Source organism: Anolis carolinensis, chromosome 2, assembly GCF_035594765.1.
Source record: "Anolis carolinensis isolate JA03-04 chromosome 2, rAnoCar3.1.pri, whole genome shotgun sequence".
Taxonomy (NCBI): domain Eukaryota; kingdom Metazoa; phylum Chordata; class Lepidosauria; order Squamata; family Dactyloidae; genus Anolis; species Anolis carolinensis.
The window spans coordinates 59,600,937-59,627,033 of record NC_085842.1 but is presented as its reverse complement, the minus strand read 5'-3'; the positions used below and the strand labels follow the sequence as shown (position 1 = coordinate 59,627,033).

The following is a 26,097-nucleotide window of genomic DNA, read 5'->3' as shown; positions in this document are numbered from 1 at the left end:
ACAGTTGTGTGTCATCTGCATACAGGGGGTCCCCTCACCCATGGGAAGAATATTTGCTGTTTCCCAAGACAGGCACGTAATCCAAAGTCACATAAGCACTACATAATATATGATTTTGGATAACTTTGGGTCCATTGGGTCTTGCGGTGGTCCGTTGTACTGCAGGGGCTCAGTTGCAGAAACAATACTCCAAGGACTGTGAAGTTAAAGTCTGCATAATGATCAAAGCAAAAGGAGCAATGTTGAGCAGTGACATCAGTTTAAAACATTCACAGTCAAGGTGAAAAACACCTGAAACTAGTTTGAAAAGATCCATGAGCTACAACTGTTCCCCTTTGTTAGACATAAAATTACTAGGAGTCTCCTATATACTATACCATGCAAGTTACATGCTGCTGTGGACACTGATAATAAAATTAAGTCAGCAGAGTTTTTGTGCAGTGAATGTTACAGTGTTGGTTTTTTAAATAAATGAACACTCTTGTGATATTTTTGCCACCTCTAGCACTGGTTATGATAATCTTTGCTGTATGGGATTTCTTCTCCCCAATCTAACCGCAGTCAGGTTTCTTTTATTGGACGTCTGCTATAAAAACAAACCTGGGGATATGAAGAGCCACATTACTATGTAACAACCTATAAAATCCCCTCTGCTCAGAGCATTAGCAAATTCCCTTTGCAGGAATATTTGAAAAGAAAAACAATAAAAGAGAATATGGCTCCTAAATTAATTAAAACACTTGGACAAACAAAATCTCATAAGCCGTCTAATGAAGTGCTTGAACATCAGCAAACTATTTCAGTGTGACAGCATTGCCCAGGACTGCGCAATGGATGAATGGATGCCCAGCAAACATAGTTGGAACAGTGGACCAGTTCAGAATTTTATGGTGTTCTTTGTTTTTCTTCCTTCGTGTTAAGATTTAGAAGTCTATCAACTGTAATTACCTGTAAAATTCTGCTCCTCGAAAACTCAGTAAGGTAGAGAGCAGATTTAAGAAGGCAATTTAGACTGAAATAACAATACTGGGGTGGAAAGAGGTTTAATTCCCTCCCTCAGGCAATACTTCCAATTCCACTCGAGGACCCTGCTGTTGCCACTGCTGCTGGTTCTCCTCCTTTCTCCCTCCCTCCTTCCTTTATTCTCTTCCTTCTTTCTACTAAGTTTAGTCTTTAGCAAACATCACAAGGAATGGGCAGAGGAGAGGAGTTGGAAGCACTTGGAAAAGTTAATGTTTATGATATTTCTTGAAATCCCCAATCTTGGGTCATATTGGCTTGGAGATTCTGGACATTGTAGTGTCCCAAAAGGAACTTCCCAAAGCTCTGTCCACACACATTCTTCTGCTCATGCCACATGGTTTTGAAACTAAGAGGACTTTTGACAGGCCCAGCACAACACATTTTGGACTTCCAAAAGGAACATTTTATCTGCAAAAGCCAAATAGAGTCGTAGCTAAATTTTGCTTTAACACTTCTGTATTATAATATTGTCCACCACTTGATTATGTAGGCAAAACCACACGGCACACATTGTGTTCTACTGTTTGCTGGAATGAGATATTCCTAACTTTCAAAATTAGATTGTGATAAGGCACTGTTGAACGATAAAGTGCCCCAAGTGCTACATGGCATGTCCAAACCCTTGGGTGTCTAGGGTTCAAGTCAGTGTATTCAAACATCTCTAGTATATGTTTCAGTCTTCTGAATATCATATGGTAGCCTTTCCCCCTCTTCCAATTAAACCCACACTTATGACTTATGGTGACCTTAAAGTCATATCATTGGTTCACTTGGCAAAATTTCTTCAGAGAGGTATTGCCTTTGCCTTTCCTTGATGCTGAAAGAGTGTTATGCTCAAGATTATGATTCCCATGTCCAAGTCAAACCCAGGTCTCCTGAGTTGTAGCCCAATGTTCAAACCGTGCTGGCTCTTTATTATTAGCAGCAGGCTCTATTTCTGTACAAAGCCATTCTGTCATAGTGATCTTTCTTCCCAAACAGACCAGTAGGAAGCTGGACTATGTCCCATTTGCCTTGGCTGCTAGTTGCCTGGCCTACTGAGAAAAGCACAACAGTATCAACATCACCACCAAGGAAAATAGAAAATGATGTCTCCCTGCCATTTCCATTTCCAAAACAAGACAAAATATCTCAAATCTCACATTTCACTTAACATATATACAATTGATAAATTAATTTTAAACATAAGTGATAAGCATATCCTGGATCAGCCTCAGGATGGATTGATTACTCAGGTGGAAGGAAGACCCAACTGCCCAGCACCACTGAAGTCATTTTGATGCCACTGGATGTCCTCAGAAAATCCAGTGATCTCTAGCTGTGACATGGGTCCTATCAGTTGGCTATTGTTTGCAGTGACATTAGATGGGGTTGCAAGCAGGGGCAAGAGGAATCACCCCCTCCTCTCCCCCTCCCTTCCCTGATCAGTTAGTCACCTCAGCTGACACCACTGAAGATGACAACCAGACCATGTTGCAGCCAGAGACTGTCACAACATAGATAATTGAGGGGACAGCAAGTGCCGTCCTATGTTTCTAGGTCACCTGAGCCAAGGAGACATTGGATAGCAGTAAACATTTGTAACCACTTCACTATAGAACTGTCCCAATTGCATGGGTCCGAAGTAGGGAGAAACTTCATATTCTGAGTCAGAATTTAGAATATCCCCAACTTTGGTTAAAGTTTGTCAGGGCTGTGTTGAGGTAGCCTTGCTCTGCATTTTCCAAGATCAGCTACTTGAACCATTTGGCTGCCAGGCATCTGCTATAACATCTTTACTGATGCAGGGCCCTTCTGCATTCGGTGGTCAGTATAGATGTGCCTATTCAGCTAGTTTTGCTATAGCTGAGGTTCGCAGGAGGGGAAAATTTTGTAACAATCCCTTACATGGAAGAATCATGCCTCCAAGGATATTTCAAACTTTTTGTTCAACAATAAAAAATAAAATAAATAGAAAGAATTAGTATTGGGAACGGAACATATTTTTAAATGTTAACAGGGTTCTTCTACGCTGACCATATAATACAGTAGTGGTTCCCAACCTTTGGGCCTGCAAATGTTTTGGACTTCAGCTCCCACAGCTCCTAACAGCTGGAAAGCTGGCTGGGATTTCTGGGAGTTGAAGCCCAAAACACCTGGAGGACCAAAGGTTGGGAACCATTGTAATACAGTGTGAAACTGATTCAAAGCCATGGTGGTCACAAAATTCCCATTATCGGTGCATGCTGCAAAGCACATCTGAGGGTATACAACACTTTAAGAAAAGTCCCAAAAAGTGTTGTCAAAAATGCACTGCAGCAAATGCCAGAAAAATGCAAAATGCAGCTCTGCTGAAGTGCAGTAAGAATCCTCAATAGGGCTGCTGAAAAACAGTCCAAGGGCATAATCAACCCCCTGGGAGGGGGAATTGATCACCTCTACTCCTGTCACTTTCCCTTTTTAAAACTCCTGTACGCCTCTTATGTACTGATGTTCATCTCTCCTAGAAAGAGGTGGGGGAGGTATTGGACCCTGCAAAGCAGTTTGAGGTCAGATTCTATGTCCAATAGAGACCTTTCTGGTCTCTAACCAGTTCCAGGTATGGCAGTCTGATCACCCATGCAGCAAAACTGGTGTTTCCCAAACCAGTTCCAAACTGGATTACAGTAGTGCAATTTGGAAGGGGACAGTTGCACCACAAGGGTTGGAGAAATAGTTCCTGGTTATGAGGGTTTACATCGTTGACATCAAAAGTGCCTTGGAAGCATGTTTACATGCAGTTTGTGTCCATGTCGGAATATTTTAAATTGAGTCAAAAAGCAAACTCATTGTGTTGTCAAAGGCTTTCATGGCCAGAATCACAGGGTTGTTGTGTGTTTTCTGGGCTGTTCTTTCCCCCCTCCCCTCTCTCTTTCTCTCCCCCTCCCCCTCCTCTCTCTCTATATATATCAGACAGTTTCATTAGAAAGGACTGCTGAGTGATAGCAGCCCACTTGTGCCACAAAGGACCACTGAATAAAACTCATAATTTTTGAATTTTAAAGTACGGATAAATTCTGTATGTAAGCTTTAAAGATATAACATATGGAGTTCAATTATCTTTGTCCCAGCTAAATGGTTTTATCTTCATATTTTTTTCCTCTTCTTCATTGGTTCACCTTTTCTTGTACCCTTGGTGTGTTTTCCATAAAAAGCTGTTAATCAGGATTATAATGAAACCAGAGTAATGAATAGTTTTATGTGATGTCTCTTTTTGCCTCCATGCTGTAAATGGGATAGAAATGAGCATCTTTGTTCCATGTTTTAGGCTCAAATAAACATGAAATATTGCCGCCAGAAACAAGGCTGCTGTGCATTTTTACCTTGCTGATGAAATCTTATTTGTTAGTGATTCTTATAGTTGAGCATGTAATCCACCGAACACAAATAATTTTCAGCCACATAAAATATTTACAGGATTTCTTTGAACCTCTAACAGCTCTACATAAACTCTGCTGTTCTCAGATACTGCAATCAAGGACTTTTTTATCTCTCCAAATCCGCCTGCTGAATATTCAGCAGTTCAGTAAAAGAAGTTAAGGCCCAACTCATTCTTGGAAGCAGCATCTTGCTCTGATCTATTCATGAACACACTGGGCAGCTTGATGAATATTCTGGAGCGATGTGTGACTGCTGGCTTATGCCTAGAATAGAGACACCTGGACTTGGAACCACAGCCAATCCAATTTTCATAAAACAAGAAAAATAGGGCTCTCTCTAAAATAACCTCAACATCTTCCAGATGTGCGAGAAAACAATTACTATGTCTTTAAGAATGATAAAAGCTGTGAAATAATGGTTCTGAAATCTAGGGAAGTTGTTTCCAAGCATCAATAGGAGCATAGTGTCCAGACCAAGGGAAAGTGATAGTACCACCCAATTTTGCTTTGATCATGCCTCACCTGGAATACTGTGTTCACTTTTGGGCACCAGAATTCAAAAAGGATATTGACAAGCTGGAATGTGTACAGAGAAGGGTAACCAAAACAATCAAAATTCTAGAAGTCAGACCCTATAAGGAACTGTTTAGGGAGCTGCATATGTTTAGCTGGAGAAGAGAAGGTTAAGAGGTAACATGATAGGCATGTATAAATATTTGAAAGGATGTCATATGGAAGATAGAACAGGCTTATTTTCTGCTACACTAGAGACTAGGACTGTGATGGCAAACCTATGACATGCGTAGTCATTTTGGAGATGTTTAAGCAGAGGCTGGATGCCTTCTTTTGTGAGTACTCAAATTATGTACAACTGCATTGCAAAGAGTTGGACTGGATGGTCCTTGTGATCTTTTCCAATTCTATGATTCTGTGACTCGAAACACTTACAGTGGTCATCCTATTTCCCAAAATGGCTTCATCCCATCCTGCTCTGATCTTCTGTGCTGCAGTGCTAAACACTCTTTCAAGTGTGTTCTCATTGACTTCAGTGGGACTTAGGTCTGATTAGGGATGCTATAAGCACTTGAATAATGGTGCAGTTCCCCTGTATGAATGCTGGCAAACTGATTTGTGATAAATGTGACAATATTTTCATTTTAAAAGACTTTGAGGCAGTCTCGTTTTTTCAATAAACGATAAACATTTTAAAAAGATATTCAGGTCAAAATTAAAAGAACTGATACATGAGGCAAAATCACTGAATCAAATTGCAGGTGCTTTAAATGCTTAGACTGTAACTGAAATAAGCAATAATATGTATTGCGGGGGAGCAATCCACATGCAACCAACCCAAATTTGCAAAATAATTATCATTTTAGGCTAGGAACATGGGAAATAGTTTAAAATACATGAAATTATAGCGATACTTTTATTCTTTAAACAAGCAGACATGGGATGGAAGAGACTGCATTGTGAATCCTTTGATTTGAATGGAAATAGTATACAGTTCTTGTTAGATTTCTACAACAACTACATTCAGTCCCATGATCAGAATAACAAAGAATGTGCTAACAAAAGGACATCCTTCAGGAAAACATGTGGACAATTCAATTGAGAGAAATGTGGGAGAAAAATAAGAGCATAAAGGGCAGTGACGTCAGAAGGATTGCTGTCACCCTGTGCAGTAATTCATTCATTCTCGTGGACCTCTTCCCATACCAGACCATGCAGAATAAAGAGTACTTTTTAAACTAATGCAGCATGTCTCCATTCCTTCAATGAGGCGGGTGATAAAGTTGAAGGATCTACAAAGAACAGGTCTCTGCTTATGCTGAAGACCCATTCAATAATTGCTGCCCACCAAGCTTGCAAACCTATATAAACGCTTGCCAGATACTTCATGAAGCTTCATGGAGTTTATAATCCTGTGGAATTTATACTGAGATCTTTCAATGGTCTAGGCCTGCTCCAAGCAGCCACTTGGAGTTGCCAGGAGCCATGGTGCCAGACTGGAAAGTCTTGGCATAACCTCAATTTACTCTGCGATGGCATCTGGGTAAGCCAACCAATGTTACTTGTAAATTTGACAGAATCAGTGACTATAAAAACACAGCAGTTATTCAAATAACAGTGTGTGCTTCTAGCACATGCAGACAAAACCACGTGACTCAAAGGGTCATTATAATCAGGAAATAATGATAGCTCTGATCAGATGCATATGCATCAGATGATTCAAAGAGTAAATTAGCATAGCATTTTAGCCTTGGTTTATTTACAAAAAAATATAGTTATAACTAACAACAGAGATATTTTACACACACACACACACACTCACACATATATATGTTGAAACATTGCACAAATATTTTATAGGCAATCACCTCTCCTGATGGTGTCATCCAGTGAGGTTTGCACCCCCCAGTGACCCCACTAATTTAAAAAAAGAATTAAGGAGCAACTGTTTGTGGAAGTAGTATTATCTGAGCTAGAAAACTTGGAAAATTCCTCACATCCATCAGAAATGTTGGCATATAGAACTAACGCATAGCAAGTGTGCCTCCTAATATCCTTTTCTGTGAACAACATAATTACATCACTTCAGTACTTGTTTGGTTTAGTTCCAAATGCGTTCTCCTCCAGTGATAGCTATTTCCCTGAAGTACATTATCTGTAGGAGTTCTATTTTGTTTATCTTCATAGTATTGTCAATCCTATAATCCATTTTTGAATGAGAAATTAAATTGGAAGTTAGCGATTTCCCTGGGCAAGACAATTGTGTAAGGTTAAATTCTGGGCCAGAAAAAAAAGGGGGGGGTTACCTTAAAATGAGGTCAGACCAACCCTGCTATCAATGTTGCCCTTCTAGTTTAGTTACCCCAGTTTTACTCAGAGGGAACATTGAACTGAGTAGGAAATTGAGGATGCATATATACACTGTAAAATTTGTGAAATTTGACATCCCATTAACTGCCATAACTCAATGCTGTGGAAACCTGGGAGTTGTGGTTTTACAAGATCTTTAGCCTTCTCTGTCAAGGACTTCTGGTGCCTCATCAAACTACAGCTTGCATGATTCCATAGAATTGAGCCATGGCAGTTAACGTAATGTCAAACTGCATTAATTTTACAGTATGGATGGACCTGAATCTGAAATCAGTTCCAACTCATTCCTACCAGTTCATACCTCTCCCTGCAACTCCTAAGGATGCAGAAAACAATAGAGTTCATACACCATAGGCAGCTTTGTCTCACCACAAACCTAGTAGGCACACACACACATAGTGGCTGGCATCCTGTTTACAACATATGAAGGCATAACTTGCACTATTTATACAGGTTTTTTTTTCAATCAAAGTATCACAGTCATATGCAGCTGATAATTGTGTAAGTGGAGTTGCTCGTATGGAACATTGCACACATAGTATGCAGGCACAGAATATGAATGCACATTGTTTGTACACATCACTTTTGCACATTGTGCATTACAGTTTTGCATGCTGGCATATCAGCCAAACAGTTTGACCATTGATCTCCTGCGCATACATTGCACTATGTTGATATTCAAGATAAGCTTGTAAGGTAACTCTGCTGACATAAACCAAAACCATCTAAGATTTTAGTCTGAGAGTGAAATCCCACCGAGTCCATTGGGTTTTACTTCCAGCCTAGATAAGTGAGTACATAGGTCTAGGACCATGTTAGGATGTTGCCTGATTCATGTGAGAAACATGTACCATAATGTGGGAGTCATAGGGGGGCATCTAGTTCAGCCCCTTCCAATGCAGAAAGTCACTCTTTAAGCCAGAGCATTCCAAACTGTGTGTTGCAATATGATAGTGTGTCAGCTGCAGTGTGAAGGTGTGTCTCATAAATGAAATAAGAAATGACAAAAATCTTAGAAATGCATTTTATTATCTTACAAATCATATATGTTTAAAATATGAATGAAAAGTTTTCATGAGGTATGTTATGTCCCCATTCATTTCATTACTACAATTTATGTATGTGTCCATATCTCTTATAAGGGGTTAGTTTAACTTCCGGTTTGCTGGTAAAACTGAATTACTGTGGCACGAAATGATGCATGTCTATATGTCACCAACAGAAAATGTTTGGAAAGCTCTACTTTAAGCAGTGGCTCACAAACTTTGGTTGTCCATATGTGTCAGGAATACTGTGAGCTCAAGTCCAAACATCTGGATGACCAAAGTTTGGGGACCACTTGAAAGGTGTCCACCAGCCATTGTCTATAACCCAGTGGTTCCCAACCTGTGTGTCCCCAGGTGATTTGGCCTCCAATTCCCAGAAACCAGTTTACTAGCTGTTAGGATCTGGGGACCCACAAGTTGAGAACCACTGCTATAACCCTCCATTGAAGAACAGTCCACAATTTCCAAAGTTAAATGTGTAACACTTGTAACTGCTTCCATCTCCAGGCCCAGAGTCTGGATTTGCTTAGAGATTTTGGACATTTATTGATGTTCTACCTCTGGAAGACAACCATACCTGGCCACCAGTCCACATGTTCATGCCTGCATTATATGGCCTTTGCTCTTTGCTGAATCAACTTCAACTTCACTGGACTGGTCATTTTGCCCGAATGTCTGATCATTGTCTCCCAAAGCAGTTACTTTATTCTCAAAGTAGGAATAGAAAACAGAATGTCGATGGATAGCAAAATAAATTTTTAAAATGGGTTTAAAGTTAATCTTAATCTTGAAATTTGGGATAAACACATGGGAAGCCTTGGTACTGGATTGGGGGTCAGCTGTTACCAACAGTGCTATGGATTTTGAAGAGGCAGGAATATCATCATCATCATCATCATCATCTTCATTTCTATCCCGCTCTTCTCACCCCGTAGGGGACTCAGAGCGGCATACAATATACATTTAGGCAAAAATTCAATGCCTCATTATACAAAGAAAATAAAAAAAACATAAAATAATAGAAACAATAAACATATAAACACAATTTAAAACAATTGATATATTAAAACTTAAAACAGCATCTAGATACACCCTACTAGCCCCCCCTCCCCCTCCCCCTCCCCCATCATGATCTTAAGGTCTTCTTTGGCTGTCTTGGATGGTGCTGGGTAGCAGGAGAAAGGGAGAAAGGTGCAGAGTGAAAGGTGCATCAAGCAAACCCTTGTCAGGACTGCCTGACATCTGGAAATGTTTTATTTATTTATTTATTTATTTATTTGTTGTAATTATACCCCACCCTTCTCACCCCCAAAGAGGCACTCAGGGTGGCTTAAAACTATTTTATTTATTTATTTATCTCAAATATTTCTATCCCGCCCTTCTCACCCGGAGGGACTCAGGGCGGTGTACAATTGGCAACAATTCGATGTCGATACATCATTAAAAACAACAACATATAAAAATATATTACAACCAATTAAATACAGTATAAAATATAAAACTATGGCAATAATTCAATAACAATAAAACACAATATTATAAAATTGTAAAAAAATCAATTATAAATAACCTTTCAAATGATTAAAACATATTAACCACCAATGGAGCTTTGTAAATACTAACCAATTGCTTTCACCACTCTTATACAGATTCTGTCATACTTATGGGTCATATTAATCCACAAAGGTAAAGGTTTTCCCCTGACGTTAAGTCCAGTCATGACTGACTCTGGGGGTTGGTGCTCATCTCCTTTTTTAAGCCGAGGAGCTGGCGTTGTCCATAGACACCTCCTAAGTCATGTGGCCGGCATGACTGCACGGAGCACCGTTACCTTCCCGCAGGAGTGGTACCTATTGATCTACTCACATTGGCATGTTTTCGAACTGCTAGGTTGGCAGAAGCTGGAGCAACAGTGGGCGCTCACTCTGCTACTGGGATTTGAAATTGGGACCTTTCGGTCTGCAAGTTCAGCAGCTCAGTGCTTTAACATACTTCGCCACTGGGGCTCCTATATATTAATCCTATATATTAATCCCCAAAGAATTGCTTAAATAGCCAGGTCTTAATTTATTTGTTTGTTTGTTTTTTACAGTATTTATATTCGACCCTTCTCACCCTGAAGGGGATTCAGGGCAGGTTACAATGAACACATATATGGCAAACATTCAATGCCAACAGACAAACAACATACAGTATAGACAGACACAGAGGCATTTAACATTTTTCCAGCTTCAGGATTCTGGCCACGGGGGAGCTGTTGCTTCACGTCCACTAGTGGAGGTGATTTTTCCAGAAGCTTAAAAGTGAGGGGGATGTTCTGATGTCACTGGGGAGGGAGTGCCACAGCTATGGGGCCACCACAGACAAGGCCCTGTCTCTCCTCCCTGCCAACCATGCCGGAGATGGAGGTGGGACCATGAGCAGGGCCTCCCCAGAAGATCTTAACAATCACATCAGATCATAAAGGGAGATATGATTCTCTTCCCACCCACCCCTTTGGAGTGAAGTGCTAGATGTGCCCCCTGCTTAGCCACTGTGCAGAGCAGTAGGAAACAAGCTGGCGTGTTTTTCCCAGCCCATTGTCCTTGAGATTTCCATGTCAGCCCTTCGACTTACTCGCCAGTCCTTCATAGGACTCACTTTCCAGCGCCCTCGCCACTTGGCTTGCCCTTTCCCTCTGGTTTCTCAAAAGCCGTCTTCAACGGGAGCGCTCCGAACCAAAGGCTGGGCAGAGCCAAACGGGGCGACTCCTTTCCTAGCCGCTCTTCAAAGGGCACGACCCGCTTTGGGCAGGACAGCGAGGCGTGATCCGTGGGGCTGGGGAGGGAAGGGGAGGAGGCGAGGCGCGGAAAGAAGAGCAGGGCATCGGGCGGGAAAGGGAGGAGGGGAGCCCGGAGAAGGAGGGAGGGAATGAAGGAAGGAAGGAAGCGGGGAGATAAAAGAGCCCCTGAAAGGCTGCGCCCTCACTCTTCCCGGGGCTGAGGCTGCATCGGACGGAAGGACAGGCACTTTCTATCCCCAGAGGAGCCGCTTGGTTTGGTAGGGCATCGCGGAGGAGGAGGTTTCCCGGCTTCCAGGTAAAATAGAAAGAAAAACTCTCACATGTAGAGGGAAGAAATTGTCCTGGTGCATCTTCACCAGGTATGAGCAAACTTGGGCTTTCCAGATGTGTTGGACTTCAACTCCCACCATTCCTGACAGCCTCAGGCCCCTTCCTTTTCCCCCTCAGCCGCTTAAGCTGAGGCTGTCAGGAATGGTGGGAGTTGAAGTCCAACACACCTGGAAAGCCCAAGTTTGCCCATGCCTGATCTACACTGACTCATATCCTCAGTAACTGGCTACTTGGAGTGTCTCTGCTGTTGCTATCAGAAGGTCCTCCATTATGCATGTGGCAGGGCTCAGGCTGCATTGCAGTAGGTGGTGGTCTGTGGCTTGGTCTTCTCCACACTCCCATGTTGTGGACTCCACTGCGTGGCCCCATTTCTTAAGATTGGCTCTGCATCTTGTGGTGCCAGAGTGCAGTCTGTTCAGCGCCTTCTAAGTCACCCAGTTTTCTGTGTGCTAAGGCAGTAGTCTCGCATTTGGTATCAGCCATAGCTTGAGGCTCCGGGTTTTAGCCTGCCACTTTTGAACTCTCAGTTGCTGAGGTATTCCTGCGAGTATCTCTGTAGATCTTAGAAAGCTATTTCTTGATTTAAGGCATTGGCTTACTGGCTGATATTTGAACAGGGGATGGGACGGAGATATCATTGCCTTGGTCCTTTCATTATCAGCTGCTAATTCCCAGCAAATGTCAGGTGGTGCAATACCGGCTAAACGGTATAATTTCTCCAGCGGTGTTGGATGTAGGCATTCTGTGATAATGCGGCATGTCTCATTAAGAGCCACGTCCACTATTTAACATGGTGAGATGTGTTCCACACTGGGCATGCATAAGCTGCAGAGTAGCAAAACGCAAGAACATCTGCCTTCACTGTACCTGGTTGTGACCCCCAGGTTGTGCCAGTCAGTTTTTGTGTGATATTATTTCTAGCACCCACTTTTTGCTTGATGTTCAAGCAGTGTTTCTTAGAAGTCAGAGCAGGGTCCAAGGTAACTCCCAAGTATTTTGGTGTGCTGCAATGCTCCAGTGGGATTCCTTCCCAGGCGATCCTCAGGACTCGAGATCCTTCTCTTTTCTTAAGGTGAAAGGGACACACACCGATGTTTTAGATAGATTAGGAATCAGCTGGATTTCCCTGGGATATGCAATAAGAGAACCTAAAGCTTCAGAGAGCTTCTGTTTAACCATTTCATGCTTGGGTGGTGATGGCACGATCGTTAACATAGATGAAAATCTCTGTCCGTTCTGGCATTGGCTGGTAATTTGTGTAAATGTTAAACATTGACGGAGCAAGCATGCAAGCCGTTCTTCTGTTTTCACCCTCTGCTTCTCTGGCCCTGGAATTCAACAAAAAAGCTCCTGTTCTGTAGCAGATTTTCTATAAAGTGGGTGAGATGGTAGTCCTCACCCGCTTCGTAGTGTTTATGTGGTTGTATTTTATTGTGTATTGCTGGGCTTGGTCCCAATGTGAGCTGCCCAAGTCCCTTCAGGGAGATGGAGCGGGATATAAGAATAAAGTTATTATTATTCATCCTTTATGATATTATAAGTTTTTCTCAGGAGAAGGCGATGATTTACAGTGTCATAAGCTATGAAGACAGCTCCTGTAATCTGCTGCCTTTCAAACCCATCTTCTATGTGCAAAGTCAGGTTCAACACTTGTGATGTGCAGCTTTTGCCTTTCCTGAAGCCAGCTTGCTGTGGAATCATATATGGGTCTATTTTTTTCCATAATTCTATGCAAAATACATCTCTCCAGAACTTTGTAAAGTTGGCACAACAAGGAAATTGGTCTATAGCCTTTTTGGATAATCATTACTGTCTTTGCCTGGTTTCAGGATGGCTATGACTCTTGCTTTCCTCCAAATTTTGAGGATCTGACGGGATGCAATGCAGTTGTTCATTAGCTTCAGCAGCCAGCACCTTCCTTCTGGGTTAGATTTTTTAATTTGTTCCACTGCATTAATTCTAGTGCATAGATGCGCCCTTGATGCCTGTTAGTTTCCTGATCCTGTCGCCGCGAGTTCCACGGGACATTCTGAGGAGGGGGAGCGAAACCAAGTCTGAATGCAAAGGCGCGGATAACTGGGAGGGGAAGTACAAGGAGAGCAGAGTCAGGAGGACGACCTGCTTCCTCGCTGCCCGTGGTTTTGGCCCACCTGAGGAGGGAGGGGGACTAGAGGAGGAGGAGGAGGCAGCGGGAGGGGTGGGAGCAGGGGCTGGCTCTTTAAATCCCGGCTCCCCCCCCCCCCTTGCCTCCCTCCCGCCCGCCCTTCCTTCCCGGTCCCCACGCCCCGTTCCGTGGCCGCTTCGCCATCCCTGCGCGAGCAAAACGGGTTTCCTCTGCAGGGAAGGGAGGGCAATGCCTGGCGGACGGAGCAGGAGCAGGAGCAGGAGCGCCGCCGCCGCTGTTGGGATCTGGGCATCGACTCCGAGGCAGGCGCTTCCTCGTCCTCGGGGCAGCAGCTGAGAGCGAGCCAAGGGGGGCCAGACCCCGCTCCCCTGCCGCCGCCCCTCGCTGCCTCTTCCACCCCCGGACTTTGGAGAGAGGACGAGACCAGAGAGAGATTCCTCTGGACGGGGATCCCTCCTCTCCACGCCCGCGGGGAACTTTAGGGCCGGCAGAACAAGAAGGAAGATGATCTGAAGGCAGGACCCGAAGGCGAGAGGCTCCGGAAGATGAGCCACGCAGGTGAGGGCGCGCCCAGGGTGGGAGGAAGGAAAGAAGGGGCCAAAGGGGGCAGGAAGGCACCCACGCCAGACCCCCGCCTGGCTTCCCCTTCTCCCCCCCCCCCCCCCCCACCTTTCTACCTTTCCTTTCTCAGGCCCCTTCTATATCGCCATATGAAATCTAGATTGGGTTGCTGAGTTTCCCGGGCTGTATGGCCATGTTCCAGAAGCATTCTCTCCTGACATTTCACCCACATCTATGGCAGGCACCCTCAGAGGTTGTAAGGTCTGTTCGAAACTAGGGAAGGGAGGTTATGTATCCGTGGAAGGTCCAGGGTGGGAGAAAGAACTCTTGTCTGCTGGATGCAAGTGTGAATGTTGCAATTAATCGCCTTGATTAGCATTGAAGAAACATTCTCCCCTGACATTTCACCCACATCTATGGCAGGCATCCTCAGAGGTTGTAAGATCTGTTGGAAACTAGGTAAGGGAGGTTTATATATCTGTGGAAGGTCCAGGGTGGGAGAAAGAACTCTTGTCTGATAGATGCAAGTGTGAATGTTGCAATTAATCGCCTTGATTAGCATTAAATAGCTTTTCAGCGTCTAAGCCTGCCTGGGGAAATCTTTTGTTGGTAGGTATTAGCTGACCCCGGTTGTTTCATGTCTGGAATTCCCCTTTTCAGACTGCTGTTCTTTATTTACTGTCCTGATTTTAGAGTTTTTTCAAATACAGTACTGGTAACCAGATTTGCTTCATTTTCATGGTTTCCTTCTTTCTGTTGAAATCGTCCACATGCTTGTGGATTTCAATGGCTTCTCTGTGTCGTCTGACATGATACGTTAGAGTGGTCCAGCATTTCTGTGTTCTCAAATAATATGCTGTGTCCAGGTTGGTTCACTAAGGGTCCTTCCACACAGCCCTATATCCCAGAATATCAAGGCAGGAAATCCCACAATATCTGCTTTGAACTGGGTTATCGGAGTCACTCAGATAATGTAGGATTTTCTGCCTTGATATTCTGGGATATAGGGCTGTGTGGAAGGGTCCCGAGTGCGCTGCTATGGTTGAGTTATTCTTCAGTGCCTAATCATTGATTATCTGCTTTGTACTGCATTATATGGCAGCGTGGACTCAGATAACCCAGTTCAAAGCAGATCATTTGGATTATATGACAGTGTAGAAGGGGCCTCAGCCTTCTTTCCATACAAGACTACTCCACCCAAGCGCTCCCGACAGATGGCCATTCACCCTCTGCTTCAAAACCTCAGGAGAGAGAGACTCCGCCACAAGAAGCAGTGTATCCCACTTTTGCGGTCAGGAAGTTCTAAGCGGAATCCCTCCCATTTGAATCCGTGGATCCGTTGTGTCCTCTAGTCTGTCTCCAGAGGAGGAGAAAACCATTTCGCCCCCTCCTCAACGTGAGATCCCTTCCAACATTGAAGCCTTCCTCCGCCCCCAAAGCCGCCTTTTCTCCAAGAGGAACATCCCCATCTCTTTGGAGCTGCTCCTCTCAGGGCTTGGGTTTCGGGGGGCAGCTCTGCGGCTTCCTTCCTTTCCTCGGACTGGGGGCGGGGAAGTGGGGCGAGGGCTGGGTGCTGTGCTCTTCTCCCTTAGGGCTGATCTCCGCCTGCTTTGGCGCCCTGCGTGGCTTTGAGAGAGCTCTGAGCTCTGCAGAGAAGTTGGCACGTCTCCTCCTTCCTATCCAGAAGAGACTTAGAATCTGTGGGTTGCTCTGAGCTTGCCGGGCTGTATGGCCATGTTCCAGAAGCATTACTTCCTGACGTTTCGCTTGCATCTGTGGCAGGCATTCTCAGAAGTTGTGAGGTATGTTGGAAACTAGTCAAGTGGAGTTTATATATGTGTGGAATGTCCAGGGTGGGAAAAAGAACTCTTGTCTGTTTAAGGCAAGTGTGAATGTTGCAATTGGCCACCTTGATTAGCCTTGAATAGGCATTTAGCTTCAGAGCCTGGCTGCTTTCTGCCTGGGGGAATCCACTTGATGAACCAAGCTGGACGCAGCATATTATTTGTGAACACAGAAATGCTGGACCACTCTTACAACCACCATGTCAGACCACACAGAGAAGCCACTGAAATTCACAAGCATGTGGGCAGTTTCAACAGAAAGGAGGAAACCATGAAAAGGAACAAAATCTGGCTACCGGTATTTTAAAAATCTCTAAAATCAGGACAATAAATAAAGAGCAACACTAATAAAATGGGAATTCCAGACATGAATCAATCAGGGCCAGCTAACACCTTCCAGCAAAGGATTCCCCCAGGCAGTAAACAGCCAGACCTTGAAACGGAAAGGCTATTCAATGCTAATCAAGGTGGTCATCTGAAACATTCACACCCGCCTCCAACAGACAAGAGTTCTTTCCTCCACCCTGGACCTTCCACAGATATATAAACCCCACTTGACTAGTTTGCAACGTAGCTCACAACTTCTGAGGATGCCTGCCATAGACGCAGGCGAAACATCAAGAGAATCATTCTGGAACATGGCCATAGAGTCCAGAAAATTCACAGCAGTTCAGTCATTCTGGCTATGAAAGCCTTGGACAACACAGAGTTAGAATTGCTTTAAAAAGTGCTTCAGGGCAGCCGGGACCATCTGATGGCCTGAGAGGAGAGAGTTGGAGAACCTTAACTTATTTTCTCAGGCCCTCCCCTACTCCCCACCCCATCTCTCTTGTCTTTCTAACCTTGAGGAAGGTCTCTCTCCCCCCCCCCTCCAAAACACAAGTTCATTGGGGAACTGTGTGCATAGAGTTCTTTTGCATTCTTCTCTTCCTGGGCAGCCAAGAGCTGGATTGATCGGTGAACTGGGGAAACTGAGGTCAAGCATGTCCCCGATTCTCCTGTGCCAGCAACCAGGAAGAAAAGAGATAGAGAGGAAGAGGGATGGGGTTGTGTTGTCAAAGGCTTTCATGACCAGAATCACTAGGTTGCTGTGAGTTTTACGGTCTGTATGGCCATGTTCCAGAAGCATTCGCTCCTGACATTTCACCCACATCTATGGCAGGCATCCTCAAAGGTTGTGAGGTCTGGAATTTTAAAATCAGAACAGTAAATAAAGAAAAACACTCTGAAAACAGGGGAATTCCCAACATGAAACAATCAGGGCCAGCTAACACCTCCCAACAAAGGATTCCCCCAGGTACGAATCAGCCAGGCCCTGAATCTGCAAGGCTTTTCAATGCTAATCAAGGTGGCCAATTGAAACATTCACACCTGCCTCAAACAGACAAGAGTTCTTTCTCCAACCCTGGACATTCGACAGATATATAAACCCCACTTGACTAGTTTCCAACAGACATCACAACCTTTGAGGATGCCTGCCATAGATGTGGGCAAAACGTCAGGAGATAATGCTTCTGGAACATAACCATATAGCCCGGAAAAAATCACAGCAACCCAGGAATGGGGTTGTCAGCTGAAAGGAAGAACAGGGCTCTGGCCCCATTGATTGTTTTCCCTATAGGTACCAGATCCTTCTGATCTTGGATGCTCACTAGGATCAGCTCTGCTTGGATGGGAGACTGCCAATGAATCCAGGTGCTGTAGGCCATATATCAGAGGAAGGAGCTTGGCAAAGCCACCTCTGAGTCTTCCTTGCCTCAGAAACGTTCTGAAATTCATGGGGTTGTTATATTTTGACAGGTGAGTGGAAGGCAGGGCACAGATATGCCTGTGCACAGAAGAGAAATGATCAGCAGGTGCTGTTGTATCGGTGCTTCACCAGTGGCACCTGCTAAAATCCCACGCAACACAAGGAATTTTCAGCCATTATTTCACCTGACGACCATTGCAAATAACTCTTTTCTCTCATCATTTTTAGCTCACTTGGCTTCCCATAGTCGCGTCAAGGTCCCTTTCCACAAAGGGACAACAGTATTGTTTGTTTGAAGGCTACGTCTCTGCATGTGTGTGTTTTTGAAGAAGGCAGGCCTTTGCAGCAGTCCAAAAACAGACTGATAACAAATCCTTGCACCTCCTTTCCTCTCATCTGAAGGAATCAGTTTGCTGGCCAGATTGCTATGGGGTGGTATAGTGGTGCTAGGGATTGCGAATCAGAGTCCCTCAGTGGTTTAACAACCTCCACCAATGCCACTTCCAACCACAACTGGTTGGGTGTCCAAGTGCTCTGGGTTTTAGAACATGCTGAAGGTGTTGCTGTGAGTTTTCCGGGCTGTATGTTCATGTTCCAGAAGCATTTTCTGCTGACATTTCCCCTACATCTATGGCAGGCATCCTCAGAGGTTGTGATGTCTGTTGGAAACTAGGCAAGAGAGGTTTATATCTGTGAAAGGTCCAGGGTGGGAGAAAGAACTTTTGTCTGTTGGAGTCAATTGTGAATGTTGCAATTAATCAGTCTGATCAGCATTGAAAAGCCTTGCAGCTTCAAGGCCTGGCTGATTCCTGCCTGGGGGAATCATTTATTGGGAGGTGTTAGCTGGCCCTGGTTGTTTCAGAGTGCTGTTCTTTATTTACTGTCCTGATTTTAGAGTTTTCTTAATACTGGTAGCCAGATTTTGTTCATTTTCATGGTTTCCTCCTTTCTGTTGAAATTGTTGAATTCTGTTGAAATGCTGAATGTGTTTTAGTGATAGGCTTTAGCACCTTGGATAGCACCTTTAACATTTGGACTAAGGGGAGTAGGCTTAGGCTAGCCATTTCACTGACAACTGCTATTGCAAGCTTCCTCCTTCCCTCAGACCTTAGCTGCTGTCTTAGGGATATGCATAGAATATGCTGTTGTGAGTGATCCCTGTTGGAATCTGGGATGAGCAATAGAGATCAGTGACATTTGCAGAAGACCTGCTCTCAGTGGAGACGACCTGTCTGGTCTGGCTTGTTTGTCTTGATCAAGACTGCTGTCTTCACTTGTGGATTCTTCTTGGGGGATGTCTTGAGGAGTGCCTCAGAATTTACCATAATCACGAGATTGGTAAGAGACTCTGTCTCTCCAGAATTGTACTGCAGCATTCTTTGGTAGCAGTGCTCATAACTGTTGAATTATACAGTTATTGCAGCTGTTTCAATCACCCCGATGAAATCAGAACTGGGATTCTGAGCGAGGCTGTTTGTCCTCTAGGAGAGAAATAATTGGGTAGAGAGGTGTTTCTAAAAGGCAGACTCTTCCAGGATTTCTTAACCTATGGCATAAAGTTGGGTAAGGGGAGAGCCTTCCCCAAGGTGAGAGGCAATAAAGACAATTTTCTGCATTAAAGAATGGTTGCATCAAAAGTACAGCAGGCAAATGGGGAGTAGGGGAAAACTACTCACTTCCATGACATTTACTACGTTGAGTCAGATGAAATTACTGCATACATATGCCTCATCTCACAAGGCACACAAAAGACTTCTGCCTTTGCTTAACTAAAACCAGAGCTTGGAGAATACATTCTTCCCCCCACTTCTCCCTGGTTGGTGGATGCTGGGTGTTTGGATTTCTTTGGGGATTGGGGGTATTTGCTTGGATTGTTATGTGTGAGTGGCGACAGAGAGCACACAATTCCTTTGTTGCAAAGGCTCCGATCTGTTTGTCAGCTCAGTTCAAAGTGCTGGTTATGACTTGGGTTGCTTAGGTTCAGGTTGTTCAAAGGATTGTAGTCCGTCTGTCCCACCACCCAAAGGCAAACCAAAACACAGACAAAAAACTCTTCATTTGCCAATGGAAGGATACTAAGGAGCCTAACCTCTCTAGGAAAGGCATACCTGGGAGGAACAAAGGAGAGGGCCTTCTCAGTGGCTGCTCCCAGGCTTGAAATGCCTTTTCTAGAGAGGTTAGACTGGCCCCTTCCTTGGTATCCTTCCTTTGGTAGATGAAGAGTTTATTAATTTGTTTATTTATTGCATTTCTATACCGCTTTTCTCACCCCTGTGAGAAAAGCGGCGTACAACGTAATAGATGGCAAAATTTCGATGCCAAACACACACACACACACACATATAAAAATAATACATAACATATCAAATCCATAACATTTAACTATGAATTAAAACGATTAAAACTATAAAAATATAACAACATAGACAGAAAACATTTTAGAAATTGCACCAAACCCGTAGTTGTCATTTCACTGCTTCAGTAGTACTATCACTCGCCAAACTCCTGGTTGCATAGCCAAGTTTTGAGTTGTTTTCTGAACACCAGGAGGGAGGGGGCAATCTAATCTCACTGGGAAGGGAGTTCCACAGCTAAGGGGCCACCACTGAGAAGGCCCTGTCATTCGTCCCGTCAACTACATTTGCAACAGCGGTGAGATCAAGATCAGGACCTCCCCAGCTGATCTTAACACTCAGACTGGTTTTAGTTTTGGCCTGCCTCTCAGGACTGATTGCTCTCAGGAAAAGAACCTTTATAATCTGCTGCATTGTCTTTATTTATTTCCTTTTCAATGGTCATTACTTCTTACTGCCCGTAACTTTATTGATGGTCTACTGATGTCACATAGTTTTTGAATTGGGGATTAGCTTAACCTCTGTAGCTCCCCAGGCACATAAATCAGACAGAGCTTTGAAAGGTTACTTTTTTAGATTACAACTTCCCAAATCCCTGAACAAGTATAGCCACAGGCAATATTGGCTAGGGAATAATGGCGGTCATCATAAAAAATAAGTTTTCCAAGCTTGCTCCATCTGCTGACATTTCTCTGCCAAATATGATATGATATACTGAATTACATTTCTGAGTGATGAAAACAATTTCAAAATGCTGACTTTTCAGCAATTTTTATTTCCCCAAAGCCTAAAGTACGGGTTTTATTTCAGAAAAATAATTCAGGTGTTGCATCGCCATATGTGTTATCTTGTAAAGTGGCTTTATGCACTGGCATTACTGACTAATTTCCTGTAAAACTTTACAAGAAAACTACATACTTCTTTATCTCATTGTCTCTTTAATGTCTCAAGAAGTCTTTAAAGTGAACACTCTGAGCAAATTAGGAATTCAATTGCTCAATGCTATACTTGTATACCCTTTTAAAAAGGCTCATTGAGTTCAGATAAATGAGGGGAGAAAATTAAAAGCACGAAAACAAATAAATCACCTTTGGAACCCCCATACTGCTTTATACATCTTTGGATAATTATTCTGAAATGGTCCAAACATTGGATGAGATGGATCACATGGAAGAAGCACTTGGCTGCAGCAAGCTTTGAAGTGGCAGTAGTGACATGTAAGACCAACTTACTTTGTTTAGATGCCTCTAGTTCTTTATGGACTTGAGAGCCATATCGGAAGATCTTTGATAGCCAGTTAACCCCCAAAGAAATTTCACCAGTATGTTATACGGAACATAAATTTCACCAGTATGTTATACGGGGCCCGGGCTGTGGCGCAGGCTGGAGAGCAAGCCAGATGCAACCAGCTGCAATGAATCACTCTGACCAGGAGGTCATGAGTTCGAGGCCTGCTTGGAGACTATGTTTGTCTTGTCTTTGTTCTATGTTAAAAGGCATTGAATGTTTGCCTATATGTGTAATGTGATCCGCCCTGAGTCCCCTTCGGGGTGAGAAGGGCGGAATATAAATGCTGTAAATAAATAAATAATAAATAACATAGTCAGCAGAAGTCTTGTGCATCTTTAGTAATATTTAGTATATTGGTTTAATTCTGAGACCCATATAAAATTGTGGCCAGTGTGGTGAATGCACATAATGGAAATCATGCACATCCCATGTGTTCAGAAGGCTCACTGTATAAAGAAAACAAGTGATATGATGGATGGCAAAATGATGTGGACAGTGGACACTAATCACTTCAATATCATTGTGGCAATGAATCCTCTCTGGGTTTTTGCTTGACTATTACAGAAGTGACACAAGGTAATGACTCTATTTTAAGGATTTTGGATAGCTTTTTAAACATTTGGACTAAAATCCAAAATGTCAACCTTCACTGGGTATGACAAAGGTTTCCCCAGCCTACAAACAGAAGCCATTGAGGCTCAGATGAAAGAGATGAGTGAGTATAATGACATTACATCAAACATGATACGTTGGTTGTTGGCAAGTATTTATAAACCACTTATATCTGGGGATGTCAGGCAGCATTCAAGAAACATAAAAAGAGATCGGAAAACAACACCTAAAAGACACATATAGCCCCTGCATTATCCAAAAGAGCACAGTGCATGGCTCGCTGAACAGCATCTTGCTGAAATAAGTAAAACATCAACATAAAGATGATTAACAAAAATGTTAGAGTAGATCTAAAATCAAGGGAAAAATATTTCACATATTGGATGTCATCATGTGAACAGTTTGCTCTAGATAACTATGGAGCATAGATCAAGAATACAGAGTGATGGAACTGGAAGGGGCTTCATGGGCTGTTGAGTTCAGCACAGGACCGTCAGATAAAACCAGAGCCGGCCCTAGGTATTTTTCAAGTGTAGGCAAACAGAATTTTGGCGCCCCCCCCCCCCAAACCAATCACTGAAAAATAAAAGCGTTGGATAAACGAAAATGTTTGATAATAAGGAGTGTCAGGACCCAGGCTACAGAGCACCAATAACCATGCGCAGAGGCCAGATTCTATCTAATATCTTTATTAAAGGAATATATAAAGTCAATAAAAACAAGTGAAGAATATAGTTCAGAAGTAGACCTTTCAGGAAAGGTCAAATATAGTCCAGGAAAACAACGTCCAATATGTGATATTAGAGTCCAAAGTTATAATCCAATAACCGAAACACACACTTTGCCAAGCAAAGTGTGGGGAAATGACAGGGTCCTTTAGTCCAATGGAGCTTGACAACAAGGCTGGAAGCAAACTAGATTCTTGGCAATTAAGACTTGATACGAGGCAACAAGAGGCAAGAAGCAAGAACGAGGTCCGTGGCGAGGTCCGGGGACAAGGCAGGCTTGGAACTAGAACAAGGTCCGTGGCAAGGTCCTGGAAACAAGGAACTGGAGTAGCGTAGTCCACACACGATCTCACTCCTGAAGCTGACGAATTGACTCCGCAAGGATTTCCTTGCGGGTAAACACCTATATAGGATCTTGTTTTCCCGCCAAGGAACACTTTCCCTGGGGAACAAGAAGCGAAACCCATACTGTGTCCAGATGCATGACTCCTTAAGATTTCCCAAGGGAAACAGGCTTAATCAGCTAATTGTCTGGCAGCGATTCTGGCGCTTCGGCGATTCGCCTCCCTAGCGCCTCTATCTCGATTATAATTATCCCGGCGAGAGAACGGGGGAGATTTCTGCTCAAGGCTTGTTTGGCTGACTTCTTGTGGGCAAACATCTTGCAGGTGCAGGGGCTCCAATTCTGGCTGAAACGGTGGGAAACCCAAGTTTTCCTCTTCGTCTGCCACAATAATACTAGGAAGGGGACTACATGGCCCATGAGACATCACAAGGAGGAATTAAGGAAAAGCCTATTAAACATCAAATTACATTAAGATTTTACAAATTAAGCACTAAAACATCATGTTTTACAACAAATCAACAGAAAAAGCAGTTCAATACCTTGCAGAGGCAGGCCGCAGGAGACAGAAGTTGTCTCGATGGCGCCCCCAACAAGATGGCGCCACAGGCAACTGCCTAGTTGGCCTGGTGATTGAACCACCTCTGGATAAAACATATCTAGTAAGTGATAATAACATGTTGTCTCATTGATTGAATGGTTCTGTAAGGGAGAAAGTGGTTCTTCAGGAGAGAGATGGCTCTGGAAGATGTTGGCCTTTCATTTCTTGCAAGCTTCCACACTTCCCGCCTTACCGTGCACACACAAAGTGTGAAATCGGAGGACATCAGTGGCGTTCTGAAATTATTTACTGTTTTATCTTGTGATGCTGTTGATGACAGCTCAGATGGTTTATAGCATCAACCAAACTCCTCTGGCAGGAATTATTTCCTTGTAAATCACTTCAGCTCATCAATTTTAACAACCTCAGTAACATATGGCAATCAGCATATGGTCCAGATTTATCTAAATTCTGAAAAATGTTAATATAGCTTATCTGTGAAGCCCTATTAAAGCGTGGTTTATTGGCTGGTTCAAATAGCCCGAGGAACAGAAATTAACATTTGTAGACTTCATTCTAGTGGAGTACAACTGAAATGAGTTCAAATAAATGATGATGAAAAATTATCCTCCGCGGTCCCTTTTCCTTATCTCTTTTTATTACCGTACATTCGGTATAGTCCATGGATCTCCAGGCCTTTGGTTTCAGTTCTACTGAGACCATTAAGAGACAGTGGCATAGAACAACATTAATTTCACAGTTCTGTGAGGCCTGTAAGCAAAATATCCTCAGTGAAGAAGGAAGAGGCTCTTTCTTGCCATTGTCCCCACTGCCCTTTCACAAGGCCCTGGTTGCAGAAAACCCAGACATAAGTCAACTTGATTCACTTACTGTGTCCATGGCCTTCCTGGGCATGGAAATACAAGGGACCATTACACATGAACTTGCAAGAGCACACAAAGTGATCATAGAGCCTGAACTAGCCTGTTTAACCTAGTATTGTCTACATCGGTTGGAAGAAGTCCCTCGTGCCTTATAACAACATGTCTTCCAGCCCTGCTAATTAGATTTGTTTAAGACTGAAGTTGTGCTTTTAACACTTATACATTCACATTAATATAATATTGGAGTTATGTGGGAGGTCATTCACTCACCTTGTGGATGAAATTGAAACGGAATACTAGTTTTACACCCAGATGCTATTGTTGCTCTTATGTGACTTCAAGTCAACCCCAACCCATGATAATCTTATTCTAGATTTTGTTAGCAAGACTGATTCAGGGGAGGGTTGCCACTACGGCCTATGAGACTCAGAGAGTGGGACTTGCCTAAGTCCAAACGGTGCATTTCTATGGCTAAGTAAGAATATGAGTCCTGGTCTCAATGAATCCTAGTCCAATGCTCAAACTATCATTCTGTCTCCAGCTTCTACACACCCAGGCAGAAGGACTACATTGGGCAATGCAAGTTGGTATCATTCAGATGGTCTAACCATTGGCTTTGATAGTTGGGGCTTATTTATTTATTTTATTTACAGCACTTTTACCTCGCCTATCCAAAATATTTAGAGCAGTCATTCCCAACCTTTTTTTTGACCAGGGACCACTTTGACTGGGGCCACTCTCTAATATTAGTACCAAAAGGGTTGCCAATCAGAGTTTGGTCAACTTGAGATTTGGTTTGGTTATTTGTGGTGCTGATTCATAAAATTGCATTGGATAGACCACATCAGCTCTAGTTTTTGATACAGAACATATGCCATCTAGTAGTTGCCATATGCTCAGTCACAGAAAACCATTTTTAATAATCTAGAGCTGATGTGGTCTATCCAGTGCAATGGTCAGCTCTGCATAAAGGAGTGGAAATAAAATAAATAAAATAAATAAATGAAAAGGAAGGAGGTTTGCAGACCAGATTTTTGTTCTCATGGCCCACTGCCTGGTTGCGGCCCACAGTTAAGAACCATTGATCTAGAGAGTACCAGGGTTACCTGCCCATATATTAAAATAGATTTAACTTAAGTGTCTGGTGATGTACTTAGCAATTATTGTATTTTAGTTTTTATTCTAAAGAGTTTAGGAATTAACGACAGAAGGTATTCATTTAAAGGGATAGAAATGAAACATTGTCAATTCTGAATTTCACTGTAGCTCTGAAGAAGTCAGCATGTGGTTTGAGATATGAAACCTACTGGGTGATCCTGGCCAAATTATATTCTCTTAGCCTCAGAGAAAGGCAAAGGCAAACCTCTTCTAAAGGCATCTTGCCAAGAAAACCCTTTGCTAGGGTCACCTTAGGGATGCCATAGGTCAGAAACAACTTGAAGGCACACCACAACAATATAATGTAATGTATTCCATCTTTTCTCTGCTTCATCTGTTTTTGTAACCTTGCTAATGTTTGCAGTACATTGATAAAACACAAGGCCTTTTAGAACAGATATAATAGGAGAACAAAAGCAACATTTGTATATCCACCTGGCATTTA

At 43.2% G+C, this 26,097-nt stretch overlaps 1 protein-coding gene across 5 annotated transcripts in view; it reads left to right on the top strand.

Moving 5' to 3' along the window:
- The first annotated feature begins 11,254 nt into the window (after window positions 1-11,254).
- Window positions 11,255-26,097, top strand: part of fgd5 (FYVE, RhoGEF and PH domain containing 5) — a 174,501-nt gene continuing 159,658 nt past the window's right edge. For 2 of the 5 annotated variants that reach the window (XM_008105320.3, XM_008105322.3), the window contains exon 1: window positions 13,737-14,145. In XM_008105320.3, the coding sequence (XP_008103527.2) occupies window positions 14,133-14,145 (13 nt within the window). In that variant the 5' untranslated portion in view covers window positions 13,737-14,132. Of the gene's footprint in view, window positions 11,428-13,736; window positions 14,146-26,097 lie in introns of those variants that run through there. The other 3 variants (XM_062969777.1, XM_008105319.3, XM_008105321.3) reach the window with 2 other exon arrangements.